Raw genomic sequence first — 16,206 nt, forward strand, 5'->3', positions numbered from 1 at the left:
TGTCTTTATAAATTCTTGTTCCTGCCTTTATACCCAAATCTCATTTGAGTTTGAAAGTATCAATCTCCATCACATTCGTCTCAGTACGTGAAGATGAACTAGACACCGTCTCATCTCTCCTCGGCTATCCTGCTCTTATCTATTCCCCTTGCACTTACGAACGAGCCTAATTACAAAGAGGTGGTGTCACTTCAGTCAACAGTCTGACTATCTCATCATCCACTCCTTCAAAATCCCTCTCCGTCTAATTTTTGTTTATTTATTTATTTTATTTATTTGAAAGGTTTTATATAGCGCTGGCTAGACCCGGGAGTATCTGAGCGCTTTACATGTGCGAAAAACAAGATTTCAGGAGTTGCTCAAAAGCACAGTATGAAACAATAAATAAAAACAAACGTTCCATTGAGGTCTAATAAACAGAGACATACCAATAGCAGATACATTTACATACATTTTTATATAGGTTGGGGAAGATAGAAGAGGGAGGGGAGAGGTGAGGGGAGGGAGGGAAGTAGAAGAGGATAGGGTCGTCCGAGGTAAGATTTAAGGACCCCAGTATTTGCCGAGGAGGTGCAGTTTAAGATCTTTTTTAAGGCAATGTAGGGGGGTTGCAGTGCAATTCCTTAGGGCGGGCATTCCAGACGATCGTCGCATTTCCAGAGAAAGAGCGAAATTGAGTGGTTTTCTTTTTGAATAAGGGAGGGATGAGGAGGAAAGCGTTTGTGCTCCTCATCGTTCTGGAGCTGCCCGCTTTTTTAAGTTTGTGAGGTACAGTGGGGCATTCTGGTGTTGGGCTTTATGTGTGAAGCATGCTGTCTTGTAGGAGGATATACCATCAACGGGTAGTCAGTTGAGAGCCTTCAGGGGAGGGGAGATGTGATCAAAGCGTTTGTAGCCAGTGATGAGCCTGGCTGCTAGGCAGAGCACAGATCTGAGTGGGGCTAGGTGGACTTTGGGGGTTCCTGTGAGGATAGCGTTCCCATAGTCGATTTTTGAGAGTACCAGGGATTGGGCGACCCATTTGAAGTCTTCCGGTGGAATGAAGGGTTTGATTTTCTTCAGGTGACGGAGAGTGAAGAGAGCTCCTTTAGCATAGCTTTTTATGTGGTCGTTGAGGTTTAGATTTTTGTCAAAGAGTAAAGAACAAAGAGAGCGAGAAGTTGAGTGCATTGAGGTCAGAAATTTGGACGGGGAGTCAGTTGTTTTTAGGGGAGAAGAGGATGATTTCAGTTTTCTTGGGATTGAGTTTGAGTTGGTTGAAGTGGAACCATTATTGGATCTTGTTTAAGGTATGGGACCTAATCTTATAGTACAGTTGTGTGTCGTCGGCATAGAGGTGGTAGTTGATTCCTGCTTGTTTCAGGATGAGGGTAAGAGGTTCCATAAAGAGGTTAAAGAGTGAAGGGGAAAGAATAGAACCTTGGGGGACGCCTAGGGAAACCGGAGAGGGGTTGGATAGACAGTCGTTCATTTTGACTTGTTGTGTTCTGTGTTGGATAAATGAGGTCAACCATTTAAGGACCTGACCGTTAAGGCCAAAGCGGGACTTGAGTGAGTTGAGAAGGGAGTTGTGGTTGACTGTATCAAAGGCAGCCGAGAGGTCGAGGAGAATGAGTAAGCAGGATTCATCGTTGTCAAGGGAAGCGTGAATGTCGTTGATTATATTTAGCATGGCGGTTTCCATGCTGCAGCCTTTTCTGAAGCCGGATTGCAAGGGGTCAAGAAGGTTGAAGTTGTTAATGTGTTTATCTAATTGAAGCAGAGCACATTTTTCCAGGGCTTTGGAAAGAAAAGGTAGGTTAGAGATAGGGTGGAGGTTGTTCAGGTCATTAGGGTCTGAGGTGGTATTTTTAGGGATAGGCGTGATTTGACCAAGTTGAGTCCGGGACACAACCTGTGGAGAAGGAGGTGTTGATAATGTTGGTCCAATAAGGGGCAATGATGTGGTTGAGATTCTGGATAAGACTGGAGGGGATAGGGTCTTTGGTGTGTGAGGACGGTTTAAGTTTGGTTATGATGTTAGAGACTTCGAGTTCAGTCACAGGATGGAAATTAGACCAAGATGCATAGTTTTTTAGTTGCTGAGGGGGAAGGCTTGGATCTGGAGGGGTAGTAGCAGGAGGGGGAGTGGAAGGGTAAGGAGACGGATTCAATACGGGAGGATCGATAAGTGTATTGTCAGCAACGAGAGGGGAATTGGGTATGATCTCAGTTAGGTGGAAGGAGTGTTCGAGTTTTGCAATTTTATCCGAGAAGAAGTTGGCAATTTCTTCACATTTATTTGTTGAGGTAGTAAGTTTAGGGGAGGCTGTGGATGTTTGGTTGTGAACAATTTTAAATAGTTCTCTGGGTCTGTTTTTTGCCCGATTGAGCTGTATTTGGAAAAAGGAGGTCTTTTCCTTGAAGATCTGTTTTTTATAGGATGATCTAGCGGCTCTGAGACAGGCAAGGTGGGCGGCGGACAAGTGTTGTCTCCAAGATCTTTCAGTCCGTCTAAGTGAACGCCTTTCGTCATTGAGACCAGAGTTAAACCAAGTTTTAGATGGAATGGTTCTTAGTTTTTTTTAGTTTGGGAGGGGCTAGGAGGTCTATGACCTCACTGGTGGTCTTGTTGAAGAGTTCTGTGAGCTAATTTGCGTCTTGGGAGAGAGGGGTGAGAAGAAGTTGAGCTTGTAGTTTAGACTCCAGCTTGCCAGGAGGGATTTGGTTGAGGTTTCTGGTCCATTTCAAGGGTGGGTGATTTTTAATAGGAGGGGGAGGGGAGCGGATTCGATCTTGAACAGGATGAGGTGATGGTCAGACCAGTCAATGGGAAGGATGCTGGAGATGGTAGCCAGGTCATTATTGGATATGATGGCATCAAGAGTAGCACCTTTGGTGTGGGTGGGCGAGTGACAAAGTTGAACAAGGCCATTGATTTCTAGAAGATTGAAGAGATGGGTGACTGTGGGGTCAGTAGTATTGTTCCAGTGAGTGTTAAAGTCTCCAAGGAAGATGTGTTTCGAGTTGGAGAAGAGAGGATTGTGAAAGAAAGTTGGATAGTTCCTCAGCGAAGGGAAGTGGATCACCCGGAGGGTGGTAGATGTTATGTAGGCGAGTTGGGGGGGGAACCCTGAATAATGAGTTCAGCGCCAAGGTATTCAAAGGTTAAGTGTTCGGCGTTTTTAACCCTGGAGAGTTGCACTTCATTTTTGTAAACAATAGCTAGGCCACCACCAATTCTGTCTGTGCTGTCTTTCCTAATGACGGAGTAGCCTGGGGGCGTGAGTAGGTCAAAGATGGCCATTGAGTGGTCATTAAGCCAGGTTTCTGTAAGGAAGGCGATGTCAATGGATTCACTAAGGAGGGTGTAGTGTCCTGATGTTGTGGATTGCCTCTCCCATGTTTCCCTGTCCCTGGCTGCTCAGCCTGTGTGAGTGTTCTGAATGGAATGCTTGGTGTGTGGACTATGAGTGGAATGCTTGGGTGACTGAATGAGAGATGACAGTTGATGGATGGGGCTGAGCAGCTAGCAGCCTGCTCCCGGTGGGGTTTGCTATGACTTCTACCTGGACTTGTTTACCTATTTACCTGATACCTGAATAAACCTACGTTTACATAATCACTCCAGTGTGGTCTCCTGATTACTACACTTAGTTTTGGCGACGAGGATGGGATCCGAACCCACACGTGCATAGCACAATGGATGTGGTCTCCTGATTACTACAGAGGGTTTTGGATATTTCAGTTGTGTCGTACAGCTGAGCTGCAGTTAACGAGCATGCAGGATAGGAGCTTAGGGTTGGCTTTGGCGGTAGTGCACGAGTCTATCGTGGTAAGTTGGGTAGGAGAGTTGGGTGAGATGGGAGAGGAGGGGGTTCTGCTCGTTCCCAAGATCACTGGGATGCTGGAGAAATGGGGGGTGCGTTCAGGGATCAGGGGTTTGGGGAGGTAAAAGTTGCATAGGTCCATAGTGGCAGAGGGGGAGAGACTGTACCTAGCACGATGCAGCCTAGTAGATCTGTTGTAGAGGGGAATAGATTTCCAGAGCTTCTATTGGGAGGGGTGAGTGAGGCAAGAGCGTGGGGTGGGGGGGATCCAGATTGCGGAGGGCCTTGTTGTTCAGAACCCTGAAGTCTTCTCTAATATTCGAGAATGTCCGAGCGATAAGGTTGAGTGTTATCTCGGGCGGGGAGGAGAGGGTGGAACATGAGGGTTTGATGTTGGCCGGAGACGAGATGGGTGGCGGGGGGAGATGCAGTGTGGCGGGGTCAGTGGGGAGCTAGTGAGGTGGGACGTTGAGGAGAGGGGTCACTCATGCAGGTAGGTTGTGAGGCCGGGGGAGGGGATATGTTGGAGAGAGGAGAGGGGGGAGGTGATGTCATGATGAGGGGAGGAGTGATATTCGGTAGTAGAGGTATAGGTGTAGTGGGGGGAGTGGTGGAAAGCAGTGGGAGAAGGAGCCGGGACTTAATTGTCTCAGCGTGCGTGGGGGGAGCGTAGTTCGTAGTAGGTGTTTTGGGCGGCGAGAGGGTTGACGCTCAGGGGGAGGGATTCGGGAGATGTAGAGAGGTCATCGGTAGCGAGGTGGATTTGGGGATGTCGGTCGTTAGATAAGGAGGGGATTTGGGTGGAGGGATGCTCAATTAGGGTGTCTAGGGTGTGTGGGCTCAGGGCTGGTGGGAGGGAAATGTGGGTGACCGACATTTGGAAGGGAGAGGGTTTAGGGGCAGGTTTCAATAGGTCTGTCAGGGAACTGTAGAGGTGGTCGAAGGTGTTGAGGTGGTGTTCGGGTGCTTGAATGAGAATGTTGCCGGTTTTATAAATTGAGATGTCAACTTCTGTTAAAAGCTGGGGATGGGAAGGTATATAGTTTGAAACCATATGGGATATTGCCGGATTTGGTGATTGTGAGATAGTTCAGGAGGATTCTTTTCCATTTGGAGTGCTGTTGGTAGAAGAAAATAAGGTTTGTTTTTATAGACGAGGTGAGGCTAGGGTAGGAGTAAACTATGAGCGTTTCGGGGTGATGAGTCAGTAACTTATGCTTAAAGTTTTTCTTGGCATGTTTGGATAGATTGGATGGGTATACGATGTTCCAGGAATTGGGACCATGTCTAGAGAAGGCGGGATCTGGGGGAGTGGGGACGGGAGATTGGGGGGGGGGCATGATGGGCCGTCAGGGGGGAAGTTGAGAGGAAAAAAAGAGAGGAGAGGAGGGTGGATCAAAAGAGGTGAGAGGTAGGCGGCGTTTGAGACTGAAGGTCAGATGGGGAGGGAGGGCCATCGGAGGGGGAATTGTGACGATTAGAGGGGAAGGGGGTGGGACATAAAGAGGTGAGAGGTAGGAGGGGTTTGAGATTGTTGTTCTCATTTTTGTTATCTTCTGTTTTCTTTTTGTTTTATTCATCAGTAATCACAGCTTTAGTTTCTAACACTTCCTGTCTCTTTGTTTCTTCCGAACCTTACCAATTTGCGCTTTCAGCATTTTCTTGTGCGCTTTCTCATTCATCACATAGTCCCACTCATTCAAGCTTTCAAACTGTACAAGTCAGAGCTGCTTTTCATCCCAATCATGGCACGCCTCAAATTCTCAATCTTTTTCACATCCAATTTACCATACACCGTAAACGGAAACTTTTTATTGCCAGCAGTAATTGCATTCCATTTTCTAAGCCGCAAACTTGTATGAAATCCATGATCCAAGAGCATCTCATAGGCGGGGTACCAATTGAGGGTGGAGACACTCCTCCGCTATCCAGAATCGCAGATTTATTCAAAAGTGCACCCATTGAAATCTCAACCGAGCTCACAATGCCCACAACACCAATACAACCAATCACAATACAATTGCAAAATGAGAATTTAAACACAATGCAGGAACCAAAACAAATAAACATGTGTCTGTCCATCAGGATACGGACCTAACTACAGAAAGGGAAAAATGCCTTAAGTGCTTTCATCCACACCAATATAGGTTCTTGATGAGCAGTAACCTACCTTTAGAGTCAGCGTGTCTATCCTCGTGCACAAAAGAATAAACAACACTACCCAGATGAGTTCATAGACAGCTAGACTATGAAGGGTTTTACAGGACTTTAACCTATAACTTGACCTGACTCCACATGTCTTTTCAGCAAACAACCTCATAAAATTATCTTGAGAACTTGGATTTCTATAAATCTGTCAACCTTATACCGAAATCCAAAAACCTTTTCACGTAGGGCACATAAAATCAGAAAATGTAAATAGCTTCAGCAATTTACCCAAAACATTACAGTGCAATGCAGTTTTCAACACATGCACACGGACCCGCAGGTTTTGTTGTTGGTATCCTGCAATTAAGGCTTGGATACCACTGCTTTAATGTGTTCTTGTGATGCTCCTAATTGTCACCTAATGGCAGTCCTCATAGTCCATATTGTGTGATGCTTGGCTCTCGTAAGGCATGGTGTGGGGTTCTTTCTGAATCTTCATTTGTGCCCTGTTTTAGATTAGAAGAATCATATGTCCTTCTTTGTTGGTTGTGTTTTGCGTTACCATGGCATTACCCTCACCTACTTTGTTATTTTAAGAGTTGAGACATGAAACTTTCTTACTGTGTTTAATGATGGCACTTAAAATATAGGGGTTTAGGTATGTAACAAAATGGTTCCTCCTTTTGTGAATCTGCACTGCAAATGAATTTGTATGAGCATGTCTTTTATGGTCATGTGCTGTTACACCATAAAACATTTGGGCTTCTGTAAATTGTCAGTGATCTCGTCTGAACCCCACGAGTTGTGCCTCATTGCTGCTGAGAATCTGGAACAAAGGCTGTTGTATCTTAGCAGCAACGTCTTGTCTAGCACTATTTATTTGTGTGACTGGGGACTGGAAACAAAGTCAGAGTGAAATAACTGAGAACCAAACATTTCCTGTAACCATTGACTGATCCAGGACCCAGAGTAAAGGCTGTTGAGAGTGCAGTGAGATCCATAAGAGAATGCCACATAGGATGTAGCAATGCGATTCTGCAGAGTGTGCTAGACCTTGGTGTAGACGAAAAGATGCAGTGAGAGTGAGCAGAGTATGCTTCTGAGGACCATTTATTGCATCACTCTGTAATCCACAGGTGTAATAACGTGAAGGCTCAGAAACCTCCAGAAGATATGGTCGTGGAGCAGACTCTGAAGAGCATTGGCGAACATTCCTCCTTGCAGGATAAACTCTTGGAATTAAAAGGTAAACGGACATCAGATTGAAAGGGAAAGCCCAAGTAAGAACTGTTCATGACAAATGCATCCTACGAAGAATACTTTACACACAGGCAAAGGATACACAAGTACTGTCCTTGTTCAGTGACGTTAGGTTGGAGGGTCGTGTAAACAAATAAAGGATTGTTTTCAGAAGTGAAAGAAAATAAAGAGCGAGAGAAAAGAAAATTATGAGTATAGCAAGAATGGAGTAGTTGTAAACGGTGCTAATGAAAGTATGATTGGACAGGCAGCACTGTGAGACACTAATGCACGTAATCCAAAGGAGGCCCGTGACACTGGATTTGAACTGAAGATCTGTGTCGTGTGCGGGAATCTATGTACGGTTGCATGGATGTCAATGAATGTGTTGTGCAGTCTGTATTTTGGGAATCTTCTTGATCAGGACGAGTGTTGCAGAGACGTCTTTGAGAGAATGCTTCACTTCTTTCTTTCATATAGAATGTGTTCAGCAGGATGCGGCAATAGGATCTGAGAAACTTTACTGTATTTCCAAATTAATTGAGGCCTGCGACCCAGGAAGGAATCGTTGCTCACATGTAGTTATAAATACCTGAATAGTGTAACAAAGTGGATTATTAATTGGAGTGGATGGTAGTCCACCACAAGAAATAGAGGCATTAACTTGTGTGGTCCAGGCAAAGGTTTCAGAAATTTAAACCTGAGCTTAACCCGGGATAGCTATGACACACAGCAGACAGGCTTAGCAGAAATGTGTAAAGCATTTAGTAGTACCAAAGCAGTTAGAAAATGTCAAAAAAACAACTAAAATGACATAAAAATGACAAATGACATCAAAAAGACAAACATTTAAACCACAGGTATTAATTTTGTAAGATATTAAGAAAAAAAGCTAACCAAAAGTAAATTGTTAGTCACTGTTCGAGGGGGGTGCAGGTCAGGTACGACCAGCAGGTTCAGCACAGTCAGATCTTTTAGTTCAAGTTCAAGTTCAAGTTCGGCATTTATATAGCGCACTACTCACCCAGAGGGTCTCAAGGCGCTAGAGGGAGGGGAACATTATTTGTCGAATAGCCAGGTTTTCAGTTCTGTTCTGAAGGAGATGTGGTTCTGAGTAAGGCGGAGGTGGTTGGGGAGTGAGTTCCAGGTCTTGGCAGGCAGGAAGGAGAAGTGGAGGTCTTTTAGGTGTCCGGTGATGTGTTCTTGGCGCGGGATGTCTAATATGAGTCTCGCTGATGCGTTTTGGATGCGCTGGAGTTTTTTCTGTAATTTTGTTGTAATTCCGGCGTAAAGTGTGTTGCCGTAGTCCAGACGACTCGTGACCAGTGCATGGGTGACAGTCTTTCTTGTCTCGAGGGGGATCCAGCGGAAGATCTTTTTGAGAATGCGAAGGACGTTGAAGCAGGAGGACGAGACAGCGTTGACTTGTCTGGACATTGAGAGAGAGGAGTCTAGAATGAAGCCAAGGTTACGTGCGTGGTCTGTGGGTGTGGGAGCTATGCCTAGAGCGGAAGGCCACCAAGAGTCATCCCAGTTGAGGACTTAGTCTCTGAAATGGAAGTCAAAATACTTCAGTGGGGCTAGGTTGCAGACTTTATCCAAGAAGGTTAAAATTTGCCACCCAGGAAAGTTCGTACTTGGTCTTTTGGAGCTCAGAATCCTCCAGCGGGGAAGGGCTGTGGGCTGGATCCAGGACGTTCACATTTAAGTTGGGTAGGCTTGTCGCGAAGATCCACTCAAAGGGCCGTTTGAGCGTCCAAAACCTCAGAGCGTCACCAACTTGATTTTCTTGTCCAGCGAAGTTGCGCTTTGGGCAGATTGACTTGGGTCAGTCCTGGTCCTCCAGTGGTCTGACTAGCTACAGACAAGGGTCCCAGGACTTCGTGGACATCACTTAGGGGTCAGAACTTATTCCAGCAGAGCTGTTTAGCAGGCTCCCCGTCCTCTTCCAGTTGCAACTGCTCTCTCTAGGAAAAAGACCCTGTGCAGCTTGTTGTATCCCTGCACACACACCCGAGGGCCAGCTGATCCTGGTGTCTACTTTTTTGTCCTGGGTATAAGTGGGAGGAGGTCTAGTCCTTCAGGTCTCCTCACATGTCTCGAACAGCAGGTGATCTTTCACAGGTCCAATGATCTGGAGAGGGTTCCTTTGAGTGCTGCATTTATTGTTGGCACTAGCTAGTCGGGTAAAAGTTCCCAGATGCAACCCTATCCACTTTTTTAGCAGTTCCTGTTTGCCCTACTGCAAACAGTCCCACAATTGCGCCTTCTTCCTTAAATATAAGATGTGGGAACACTTTGTCCCTTGTGCAGAGTCTTTGTGCCTGCCCAGAGGTGTGCTCAGGGAAATGAGTGCCCCTGCCTTTGTGGTCACTCAAAACTGGTATTGGAGCTAGCTAGGTTTTTTTCCCAATTCATTTTTAGCCAGCTCGGGTGCCCTCCAAAGAACTTACCTTACATTTACTTGTGAAAGGACAGGCCCTCTACAAGTTAATGAAGATCCTGGATCTACCAAGGCTGGTCTTCCTGTAAGGGAAGACTAACAGCTCCCCACACCCAGACATTGTTTCTGCTCTGGCGGCAGCTTTCACACCTCATTACATTAAGCAATGGCAGGCCTGCTGCTGTCAGATCAATGGAAATTAGCCCTCAGGAGCTTCCGTCAAGGAAAACCTAACTTTCTGAAGTTGCTAGAAATTTGCTGTTTTTAGTTAAAAATAATATATTTCAAAATGTAGAATTTAGGAAGGGAAAAGAAACTAGATTAGAACTGTACATAGATGTGGAAATGCATTAACTTGATCTCAGATTATAATAGAGAATATAGAGCTCTGCTAAACTAAATGAGAAGGTCCAAGAATTGCACTTAGTAATAACCGAGCTGAGAGTACAGAGAGTGGTCTTAAGTTAAGTCAAGAGAACCATTACCCCCTCCTAAAACTGCAGTGGGTCTATGCTCCTGTCCTCTGAGACATGGCCAAGAAGATCTTGCCGACGGCTCAGGAAGACATCACTAGCTCAGTTTATTCAGAATGGGCAAGACGCTGTGAAGAGAAAAATACATTTCTGCCTGGCAAGAACTGCCAAACTGTTTCCTGCACAAATTCATGAAATTCCAAGGCTACTCCAGGGTGCTGTTGTAGAGGCACTGCCAGTCTCCTCAGCCCCTACGGCAATCACCCAAGTCCATTAGAAGTCTGATCGTGAATTTTGCAGGCAGCGAGCAGGTCATCAATGGTATCAGTTCTGCCAGTCCACTTCCCTTGCTACCACAGCCATCAAGCCTCTTTGAATGTATGACGTTACTACGCCAGCAAATACCACGTGGTAGGTTACAACGCGGTCGTTACCACAACCACGTTGTTATCACGCGTGGCTTTACATCGCAAGTCGTTTCTACGAATTTTGCTAGATGGCGCGCTGGACTTAGGAATAGTGTAAATTACTATTCCTACTCCAGTTAGCGCAACAGCAGGAAATGTGTTGGACTTAAAATCCAACACATTCCCTAGTGTTGCACACCACCTAGTGCAAGTCGTAGAAACGACTTGCGATGCAAAACCACGTGTGGTAACAACGCGGTCTTTGTAACGACTGCGTTGCTATCTACCTGCGTGGTAACAACCGCATTGTAAATGCTGTTTCCAAGCCTCTTTAGCATACCATCAGTAGCACACAGCCACCCAGAGGGGGAGGATCCAGCACTTTCTCCCAGGGTTGCGAGTCATCACTCTTGACAAATGGGCCCTTCAAATCTTTCAGCTGCTTTGCCCTGATGTTTCTTTCTGCCCTCCACACCTTCCCCCCACATTGAAGCGGGTCTCAGACGAGCCCCTTTCCATTCTAATGCAAGAAGCCATCAATAGAGTTCTCGACTCTGAAATAAGAAAGAGGTATTGCTCCTGCTATATCATTGTTTCGAAGATGGATGGAGGCCTTTGATGTATCTTAGATCTCCGCCCGCTGCAGAAGAACTGATTCCAAATGCTCACGCAGACCAAGATTTCTACTACTATTGTAGAGAGATATAAAACACATGGATGCCCAAATAGAATCTCAGCCACCCGAAGCAAACGCCACCCTTTTAAACAGTCAAGTCTTCAGATGTTTGCATAATAATGCCTCTGCTGTACTGAGGTAGAGGGGGAGGGAGTTACATAATTTTTGTGCCAAATATCTAAAGGAATGCCCTCCTTGTCTGCAAATTTGTGGTACCTGAGCCAGACTAAGAATAGCAGAGTGCAAGAAGCTAGAAAGACAGTAAGAAGTCACAACTTGCCTCAGATAATGAGATCTTGATGGTGACAGCACTGTACAGACAAATCAAAGTGCTATTAATTGGATGCACTTCAGCAGGGGAGGTTCCTCAGCTGAGTCAAGCCAGTTCAGCACCTAAATATGTGGCCATTAAACTTTATGGCTGCATTCTGGGTTATTTGGAGTCTTTTGGTTGAGACCATTGAAGCTCTAAGATACAGAATATTGGCATACTCCGTCTGTGTTATGATCAATGCATGGACAATGGCCCTTTAGGTGGATGCAGACAGGAGCCAGAAAATCTTCCTCCTGCCTCTCAACATACCAAAGCAACAGCCAGTCACAGTGTTGGTCCCATCATCTAATCTCAGTTCCTTATCCAATGATATTCCCAAATTCTTCACCACCTTTATGACTTGCTGCAATGACCCTAATAAGTGCGGTTACCGAGGTGAATCCCACAGGTTGGTTGGTACCCAACTATCAAAATCTCTGTTTTGCTGCCATTGAGTTTGAGGCAATTCAGCCTCTTCCAATGGGCAACCACTTCCAAACGGAGTTTGAGTTGAAAGGGACTTATCGGAGTCCCGATTCAAGGAGAATACTATCAGAGTATCGTCCTCGTTAGAGATTATGGGTGGGCATAGATATTAAAAGACATCAGAAAACATTCCTTGGCTTCCCACAAATTATGGAATATTTTGTGGATGCATAAGGTTTAGATGCAAACTGAAAAGATCGATGCTCGAAGAAGGAAGTGAGCCACCAAGAGGGAGTGAGCCAGTGATAGACCTTACCAGTAACCCCACAGTTCTAGATTCTCCTCAGAAGAGAAGTGTGGGATATCATGTCAAAAGGATCAGTGCTGCAGTTCCACCCCTGTCTAATGTCTGTTTTAGGTTTTCTGAGATTCAGAGGCATACAGAGTCCGTACAGTGGCTCGGAGGGAAATCCAATTGAGACAATTGCAGGAGTTTGTAAGATTCCAGGTAGTCTCATAATGGTCTATGAATGTGTTTTTCTGGGCTTTCAGCCAGGAATGGTAATACGGAAATGGGCTGATGATTCTCTGTCTTGCACAAGGGTGACTGGATGGTATCATTTGACCTGCAGGATGCATATTTCTATATGGTCATCAAATATTTCCACTGGTATTACTTGCTGTCCCAGGGCAGCCAATAGTATTTTTCAATTTGAAGTGCTCCCCTTGACCTCACTAGTGCCCCTGGGTGTTGATGAAAGTCATTGAGGTGGTAGCTACGCATCTTTGGAGGTTGTAAATAGCAGTTTTTTCCTACCTCATGTCTAGTTGTTGAAGCTAGGCACACCACAGTCAGTCGTAGAACACATCCACAAGACAGTGACCTCCTAACATTGTTGGGGTTCTCCGTCAATGAGTCAGTCACATCTGACTCCATCTTAGAGGCTTCCTTTCATAGGAGCTGTCAGTTATTGTCCTTTGTTGCAACAAGATCAGGACATTCATGTTATGATCCAGATGTTTCACCTTCTATCCTTAATATCTGTGTGAGCAGAGATGAGTTTTCTTATCCACTAGACCAGATGGGACACGTGGGCTCTGCAATCGAATCTCAAGTTCCAATGAGCCGGAGCACCAAGGAAATCTGTTGGATGCCGTTCCGATTACTTCGGATACTGCACTTCATCTGCCCAAACGAGCTCACTTGCACCAACGGCAGACTCCGCTCCCTTCTCCACCCAGAGCTAATGGTGGTGATAGGTGCATCACTGCTGGGTTGGGGAGGCCAGCTGAGCGAGGTAGAGATCAGAGGAACGTGGTCTCTTGCAGAAACCTGGCTCCGTATCAATCTGTTGCCATTGCAGGCATTCAATTGATGTTCAAGGACTTCCGATAGTCTATTAAAGAAACGACAACACCACCACCATGTGGTACTGCAACAAGTGGGGCAGAGTATGGCCCTGGGTCCTTTGCCTGTAGAGTTGGCTGGTGCATCGGGTCATTTCCCTCGTCTTGAACCACCTTATGAATGCCTGGGCAGACGAGCTCAGCCAACAACATCTGACAGATCACTAATGATGTCTGTATCACAAGGTGGTGCAGTGCCAATAGTTTTCATTTTGCTCGTTTGACTTTCCACAATGAGAGTCACCATGATATGTGTTCTGGCCTTCTCAACCCTACCTCTTTTGCCCCAAGTTCTGAAAAAGATTAAATTAAATTAAAATATATTTTGTAAAGTGCGCTTTTGCCTGGAGGCGTCTTGGCACTCTTTAAAAAAATATGAGGGGGGGAGTAGCAACTGGAAGGAGATCCAGTGCCCGTGCTCCTGATATGATTGCAAAAACTTGAGGTCACTGTTCCTAGTTATGAAAGGAGAACGAAAGAGGATTTTTTCAGTTAGACACATTTAGAGTGGCAGTCAACAAGATTTTCATGTTTCCCTCACACACCCCGAGGAATGTCACGCTTCATCATAGGGTGGTTGCCCCTAATCAGGCCTGCAAAGCGATTCCCTATGGGTCCCCCGAATGGTCACTTTGGCGGAGATCTTTTGCTTTTATTGCCATATGATGAGTGATAGTCTATGTGAGATGGTGTTGGGTGTGCTGTGATGCGAGTTAAAACTGATTAACCCCTTCGCTGCTAGGCCTTTTCCCCTCCTGTGCTAAGCCTTTTTTTGGCGATTTGGGGTAGTGCGCGCTTAGGCCCCTGTAACTTTTTGACCACATAAGGTATCCACGAAAAATTTGCGTCCTTTTCTTCCAACATCATGTGGATTCTAAAGGTGCCCAGGGTTTGTGGATTCCCTTGGAGGGGTCCCAGAAATTAACCAAAATACAGTGACATTTAAGTTTTTTTCAGACAAATTCGAAAAACGGGCTGCAAATGAAAGCCTCTGGGGTTTTCCCTGCAAATGTTATCAAAAAAGGGTTTGTGGGGCTGAAATCTCCATTTTCTCAGCTTTTAGGGAATGACAGTCTTGTCAGAGCACCAACATTTTTCACAGTTTTGGCATTTTTCTGGGACATAGCCTATTTTTGCTATTTTTAGAGCTTTCAACCTCCTTCCAGTTAAAGGTAGAAATGAGTTTGAAAGCAATAATGGATCCTGGAAAGCTATACATTTTCCAAAAGTAGACAAAATTCTAAATTCAGAAAGGGGCCATTTGTCTAAATCCTTGAAGGTTTCCTTATAGAAACTAACAGTAAAATATTGGAATAATTGAAAATTTGTTGAAAAAAACAGCCTTTTGTCTCAACGTTTTCACCTATAACTTCTTATAATTTTGACAGCTCTTGGAAAGCAATATACCGTTACATCCGTTAGACCTTCCTGGTTGTGGGGATATATAGGACTTGTATTTTCACCAAGAACCCGACGAACCCAGATCCAAAAACTGAGCAGCAACTTGCAATGGTATTTTATTATTTACTGGGTATAGAGCACTTATTCTTGGAAAATGTATACATGGAAGAATCTGTATGAAAGACACCTATGTATTTCTGAATTGGGTACAAATGATAGAGTTTAAAAACAGTATATATTTGCACATTTTCAAAATTGGGAATACTCATACTAGCATGAGAATTATTGGTCATTTTTAAAAAAGATTTTTTTTTTACACAATGTCTTTCATTGGGAAGGGAGAAATGCATGAAAACTCAATTGGTAATAACAGTTGATTTACCAATCTGAATTACCCTAAGTCTCCCGATAAAAACAGTACCTCACTTGTGTGGGTCGGCCTTGTGCCTGCGACAGGAAACGGCGCAAAATGCAACGTGGTCACACCTCAATTTTGCAGTTAAAAATTGACCCTTTTATGGCAAAGTGCCTAGCTGTAGTTTTTGCACCTTAGCTCTGCCGGCACCTAGGGAAACCTAGCAAACCTATACATTTTTTAAAAGTAGACACGCTGGGGAATTCAGGATGGGGTGACTCGACTGCCTACCACCAGGTTCTGTTACCCAGAATCCCTTGCAAAGCTAAGAAATTGACAAAAAAACGCATTTTCCTCACATTTCTGTGGTGGAAAGTTCTGGAATCTGCGTGATTCAACAAATTTCCACCCACCCAGCGTTCCCCCGGGTCTCCCGAAAAAAATGGTACCTCACGTGCCTGGGTCTGCATAGTGCCTGCGACAGGAAACAGCGCAAAACGCAACGTGGTCGCACCTCAATTTCGCAGTGAAATCGTGCCCTTTTTTGGCAAAGAGCCTACCTTTTGTTTTTGACCCCTAGCTCTGCCGGCACCTAGGGAAACCTAGCAAACCTATACATTTTTAGGTTTCGCCCTGGCCGTAGCACTGCGCAGCAGTGCTCGCGCACGGCGAAATCTTATGATCCTACAGTGTGGGGCTTTGGTCCTCCTTCTCTTTCATTGGCTAGCTCCATAAATGGAGGCTAGCCATTGGAAGAGATGGGTGTCCGTTACTCTTTTCCCCGTCACGACGCGATTCGGGGGCGTTTCTGGGTCTTTTTTTAAGTCCCGCCCCTTTTCTCTGCGTCATTCGGAGGTAGGCTTTTACTCATTTCCCCGGACCGCCGCCCGCCGGAAGAAATCGTCCAGAAATCGCACTGTAAATTGCATCTGTTCCACGATGCTTGTTAATAAAGATTGATGGTAAGAGTACTTTCTACAAACACTAATAGGACGGAGTGTTACAAGTGAAAGCAAACGATATGTACGTGCTGGTGTGTTCAAGGGCCGCCGGGATGTCCGTTTCCACGCAGGCAAGCCACGGCCTCCAGAGAGCAGCGTAACCTGATC

General features: G+C 45.3%; 1 protein-coding gene across 3 annotated transcripts in view; it reads left to right on the top strand.

The window, feature by feature from the left end:
• LOC144756205 (E3 ubiquitin-protein ligase TRIM39-like) overlaps positions 1-16,206 on the top strand; it is a 216,783-nt gene that overhangs the window by 96,114 nt on the left and 104,463 nt on the right. For all 3 annotated transcript variants that reach the window (XM_078645814.1, XM_078645817.1, XM_078645815.1), the window contains exon 5: positions 7,094-7,203. In XM_078645814.1, coding sequence (XP_078501940.1) covers positions 7,094-7,203 — 110 coding nt within the window. The remainder of the gene's footprint in view (positions 1-7,093; positions 7,204-16,206) is intronic.

The sequence above is a fragment of the Lissotriton helveticus genome, chromosome 5_1 (assembly GCF_964261635.1).
Source record: "Lissotriton helveticus chromosome 5_1, aLisHel1.1, whole genome shotgun sequence".
Taxonomy (NCBI): domain Eukaryota; kingdom Metazoa; phylum Chordata; class Amphibia; order Caudata; family Salamandridae; genus Lissotriton; species Lissotriton helveticus.